General features: G+C 47.4%; 1 protein-coding gene across 1 annotated transcript in view; it reads right to left on the reverse strand.

Annotated features, from left to right (window-relative positions):
- Positions 1-6,000, reverse strand: part of WDR12 (WD repeat domain 12) — a 92,925-nt gene that overhangs the window by 22,732 nt on the left and 64,193 nt on the right. Inside the window, exon 9 of the mRNA XM_088460722.1 lies at positions 923-1,063. Within this exon, the coding sequence (XP_088316848.1) occupies positions 923-1,063 (141 nt within the window). The remainder of the gene's footprint in view (positions 1-922; positions 1,064-6,000) is intronic.

Genomic DNA, 6,000 nt, shown 5'->3' on the forward strand with positions numbered 1-6,000 from the left:
CTGCTGACATAGAAATATCTACAGCAATGCAAAGTCCTCATATATAAATGCCAATTCCCTATACATATAGAAAGGTTGTTGGGTAATGCCCTCTGTATGCCCACCTCATGTGCTTGTCATCTCACTGCTTCGGGGCCTTTATCGTGCTAGGCTTCACTATAAGAAAAGCCTATTACATATAGCACATTACAGAGCAGTGCAAGGATATACAGGCTGTACACCCATCACATTTCCATACAAGCTTAGAGCTGTGTAACTGGATTGTGCCCTGGAAAGGTAATAAGGTAAGGGACAATCCACTGAGGCTCACAAACGTGGTGAATGGGGGTAATTATCAAACGGTTTAGTTTTCTTTTCAATTTGTATTGGATGCATACAGTACATATAAACATAATATTGCCTGTATTTAAGGTGTAATTATGGGGTGGGGGGGGAGATGTAGGGCGTGCACAGAGGGGCCAATCCAATTACACGTGATGTACTGGCAGGTGCGAGTCATCGCGATGACATGTGCACTTGACGGCAGCCTGAATTCGCATAAATGTGCTTGTAGCCCCATAACGCTCTGAGATAAATTATGCAAATTCAAGCTCTGAGACGCCGTGTCATCGCCAGCCTTTTAATGCCGTGGCAACTTCAACTTGCACCCGTCGCAAGCAATTGGATTGACCCCAAACATTTCTTGCATCCAAACTCTCAGGTTTTGCTACCATTTAAGAATGAGAGATAAAAGTTTTATTTTCATTAAAGAAATGACAAAAGCCACCATATGGCGACACTTCTATCCATCACTCACAATGTGACCGCAGATGAGCGTCTGTTACCTTCATGGTTCACATCTGAAATCATCAATTTTGGGCCCTAGTGATTCTTAAACTCACTGCTTCCAGTTATTCGTTATATCGGCATCAGACGTTCTTACCAAAGTGGTTTTGGCTTCCCCGGCTTCAACATCCCAGACTTTGATAGTGTGATCCCAGGATGCACTGCAGATCTCATCTGCCTCAGACCACAGCACAGAAGAGATGGCTTCATTGTGCCCAGAGAACGTGACAATAGGCGTCTGCAAAAATAATAATAGAACTGAATTAATGTGCCTGGCAATGCGTAAGAGAAACACCTTCCCTCCCACTGTGAGCTATGGAACCCAAAAGGGTGAGTTCTAAAGTATAAGAATCTGGAAAAAATAAATGTATAAGTTTACAAGACTAAGCAGACCCTACCGTCAATTGTGCAACAGGCGAATGGCCTGAAGTCTGGAAGTTTTTGCAGGTAGTGCAGGGAACAACCAGGATGCGACTGATCCCTTACAATATGGATTGCCCACTTCCTCACCCTGGACAAGTACAACTCCTGAACTGGAGGGAGACCTACCCCAGTAATCCTTTCTGCTGTTCTCACAACCCTTTGGAGCCTAAGCTTCTCTCTCTAACTTGCTGAGCCAAGCCAGACTATAACCGAAGAACAAAACACGACTCCATTATGGCAGAGTAAAAAACAATCAGCAACTCGCGGGGGAGATTAAACTTTTAAGCTGCCGCAGAAAATAAAATAATTGCTACGTTTTTATGACAAGGGCATCAATATTGTGCCCCCACTTAAGGTCTCACCAAATTGTAGACCCCAGAAACTTAAATGAGTCCACTATAGATACAACATTGCCATCTATCATAAGTGGGGACACAGGAGCAGACCTCCTCCTAAAGTCCACAACCATCTCTGCTGCTTTAAGCGGATTCAGCTCCAGATTGTTCCTGCAACACCACCGGCAAACTGGCCACCTCTCTTCTGTATGCGGACACGTCCCCGTCCCCAATAACAGTGTAGTCATCCGCAAATTCCAGGAATTTCACAGATTGCTCACCAGCATAACAGTCATTGATGTACAGAGAGAAGAGAGTGGGGGAAAGGACCCACCCTTGGGGGGCCCCTGTACGGATCCTGCGTACACTTGAAGTGACCTCCCCTGCTTTCACATAATGCTTCCTATTTGTCAGGAAATCTACAATCCACTCACAGGTAGATACCAGAAACCCCCAAATGTAACAATTTGTAGTACAATATCCCTGGGACAAACGTGTTGAACACCGAACTGAAGTCGACAAACAGGACCCTCGCATAGGTACCAGGCAGGTTAAGATGTTGCAGAACATGATGCAGCCCCATGTGACCACATCCTACACTGACCTATTTGCCCGATAGGCAAACTGCAAGGAGTCCAAGCGAAGGCCTGCTGTCACTTTCAGATGGGTCAGCACTAGACTTTCAAACATTTTCATGACCACAGACGTCAAAGCGATTGGTCTGTAGTCATTTAAACCCGAAATAGCAGATTTCTTAGGTACAGGAACAATTGTGGAACACTTAAAACAGGAAGGAACCACACAATTCCAATGATCTATTAAAGATCCTTGTGAAAACAGGGACCAGCTGCTCAGCGCAAGATTTCAGGACAGATGGAGATACACCATCCGGACTGGGTGCCTTCCTGGGCTTTAACCATCCGAATAGCTCAGCCATCTCCGTCTGACCTACCTGCAATCTAAAATAACTCCTCCTAATCTCAGGTAGGGCACTTATAGAGGGATCAATAATAAAATTAGATTCAGGCTTTTCAAACCTGCAATAAGAAAAACTTGTCGGACAATTTCCGGCTCATAGCAGCGTGGCTACGTGGTTTCTTATAATAATAGCCTGTATGTCTCTCAACACAGACACAGGACCATTAGCCAAAAAATTGTCTAGCAGCCCTGATCTCCCTAGTCAAGTTGATTCTGGCCCGTTTATACAAGGCCCTATCCCCGCTGCCATAAGCCTCCTCCTTGGCACAGCGCAGTTGCCTGAGATTAGGAGTAAACCATGGTTTGTTATTGCCGAAGATACGGTAAGAGCCCTCACCACATCCAGAGATGCTTCCACCGGAGAAGAGTCTGGATTATTGAAAGACGGTATCAAAATTTCTTTGTTGATATGGAACAGAGAAATCACCATAGTGAGGTAACTCAAGAGTCCTGAGAACCGTCCGACCAGAATGAAAAATAAAAAAGGGGGAGCGACAAGACAAGGTGCTCAAGTCGTACGCCCACCAGGGTAATTTCGATGGCAAGTAAGAAGACAGTCTTTCACATAAGCCATCTAATGTCCACCTTGTGCAAAGGCTCAAAAAGGAGCAGAATGGAGAGCCTGAAGAACCAAGGACAAATCCCACGGGGTAACAGGAGGAGTAAACTGTGGCTGTACAGTATATGTAGGACACCCTGAATAAAGTCTATGTCTGGTAAGAGCAAACTGCCGTTGAAAGAGGACATATAGGACGGAGATCTGTGCCCTCAAGGAAGAAAGCCAGAGGACCAAATCTGAACCAGCTTGCAGAAAGGAATGACCTGGGATTGAAACCCCTGGCTGAGCACCATGTAAAGTATGTCCGTCAAACGCAGTGTTATATTCTAGCTGAAGAAGGCTTCCAGGCACTAAGCATGGTATGGATGACCTTCCTGGAAAATCCCTTCGATTTCAGTACGGATATTTCAAGAGCCATCCCGTCAAAGAGAGGCGGGTCAGGTCCGGATGTAAGCATGGGCCCTAACATAGAAGATCCGGCCGAAGGAGCAGACTAAGAGGAGCGTCGATGGAGAGGCATAGAAGTTCTACGTAGCTCACCCGCTGCGGCCAATCCGGAACCACCAGGATCATCGTGCCTCCTTTCAACTTGAACTTGCGGAGAACTCGCTGGATCATTGAGAGTGTAGGAAAAACTAAGATGAGAAGAACAGTCAACGACGCTAAAGCGTCTACCAGGAGAGCTACGGGATCCCTGGTGGTTGTGCCAAGACACCACATGTAGGCCCAAACGATGGATTGGAAGCCGTCCGGCTGTCGAGTCCACTCGCCTGAATATACGTCCTGGCAGCTCAGGAAGTCCGGCTCAGGATTCTGTACTCGAGAGATGAACACCGCCGAAAGAGCTGGAGGATGAAGCTTTGCCCAGCAGGAGATGCGCTTGATCTCTTTCATGGCAACGTGACTGCACCTTTGCCGGGTGACCCTGGAGGAGAGGATGCTCTAGGCAAAAGAGTCTTGTACACCACCCAGAGTTCCTGGACATGATCGGTAACCGGCTCTCCTGAGCCATTCACAGTCAATAGAACGCCTGAACCACCCCCAAAGATTGGCGTCGGTGGTGAACAAGATCCAGTCCTGGATCCAAAAGAGGCAGCCCCCATTCAGATGGGACCGGTACAGCCAACACAGGAGGGAGTGACGTACTTCCCGCAAGATAATTATTGTCCGTGCCTTGAGGTGCAGATGAGACTTGTTCCATTTGTCTAGGATCTCCAGTTGAAGAGGACGGGAGTGAAACTGGGCATACTCTACCATATCGAATGTGGAGACCAAGGAACGGAGAATCTGCATGCAGGAATGAATCAACACAAGACGATGACTGAGGAATGTGTGGACCTTGGACTGCAGGGCCCGAATCTTGACTGCTGGAAGGAAGACCCTTTGAATCCTGGAGTCCAGCTGGGCTCCTAAGTGTATCATCACCTGAGAAGGCACAACATGGACTTTCACCAGTTGATCATTCACCCGCGTGAAGATGCACAGTCAGATGAATGTGGACTGCCAGGACATCCAGAGATGGGAACAGAGGAGGAGGTCACCCAGAGAAGGCAAGATCCTGATACCCCTGCGGCGCAGGTGCACTGCCATGAATGCCATGACCTTTGTGAAAACACGAGGAGCCGTGGACAGTCCAAATGGTAAGGACTGAAATTGATAATGATCGGACCGAACCGCAAATCTGAGGAACCGCTGGTGGCCAACATAGAATGTGCATATACAAATCCTGGATATCCAAGGTTGCCATGAAATCCTCTGGCTCCAGACCTAGAATAATGGGACGAAGCAACTCCAGAGTTGAAAACTCACCTCTTCAAGCAAGCTTATCAGATTCCAGAACCGCCCACATAACCTTCATAGCTTCCATATCTAATTACATCCCCTTTCACAGTCCTCACACATTGTCTTTCTTTCACATCCTCCTGACATTTGGCCGACATTCCTGTGTGACTGGATCATGCAGCCCACCAAGAAACTCTGCATTCTGGCTGGACCAAAATTGCAATATATAGCACCTATCCTTGTGTATCAATGCCTATTTCCCTATAGATTGTAAGCTTGCTAGCAGGGCCTTCCTACCTATATGTCTGTCTGTTATTACCCAGTTTTGTTCTATTAATGTTTCCAATGGTAAAGCGCAACGGAATATGCTGCACTACATAACAAACTGTTAATAAATAAATATTAATAAACTCCATTCGGAACATGGGGATTCTCAGATACCTGCTCAGAGCTTTGCGATTGAGAACGGGTCGGAACGAACAGCTGGGTTTCTTGACTAAGACGACATTGGTGTAGAAATCCGTACCTCTTTGAGACGGGGTACCAGAATAATAACCTTGGAGGCCAGGAGGAACCGAAGAACTCCCTGAGAGCTTATGCCTTTTCCAGATCTGCTTGAAATCCAGTGGAAGAGAACAGCAACGGGGGGTCACCTCCGAAAGGTCAGTGCGTATCCCTGAGAGACTACGCAACTGACCCAGGCATCGGTCGTGGTCCTCATCCAAACCTGTGCGAAAAGCAAAAGCTAGCCTCTGACACTGGAGTTCCCAAGACAAAGGCCCGCCCAGTCATGCCGCAGGCTTGTCGGCTGGCTTAGGAGTGGGACGTCTAGTAGACCAAGACTGCTTACCTCTGGGTTTAGACCCCTTGGAGGAGGATCCCTCAAATCTACAAGACTCCTGGCCCTTCACTTTTCCCTGTGAACGAAAGGTTCTAGTCCGGGGAGGAGCAGAAATGCCATCTTGGACCCCAACACCGTAGCGATTATCCTGTCCAATTCCTGACCAAATAAGAGGTCTCCTGAATAAGGGAGCACCTCCAATGCCTTCTTGGAATCAGAGTCAGCGGACAAGAAATGCAGCCAGAGGACTCTCCTGG

The sequence above is a fragment of the Taudactylus pleione genome, unplaced genomic scaffold, assembly GCF_031769625.1.
Source record: "Taudactylus pleione unplaced genomic scaffold, aTauple2 ptg000976l, whole genome shotgun sequence".
NCBI lineage: Eukaryota > Metazoa > Chordata > Amphibia > Anura > Myobatrachidae > Taudactylus > Taudactylus pleione.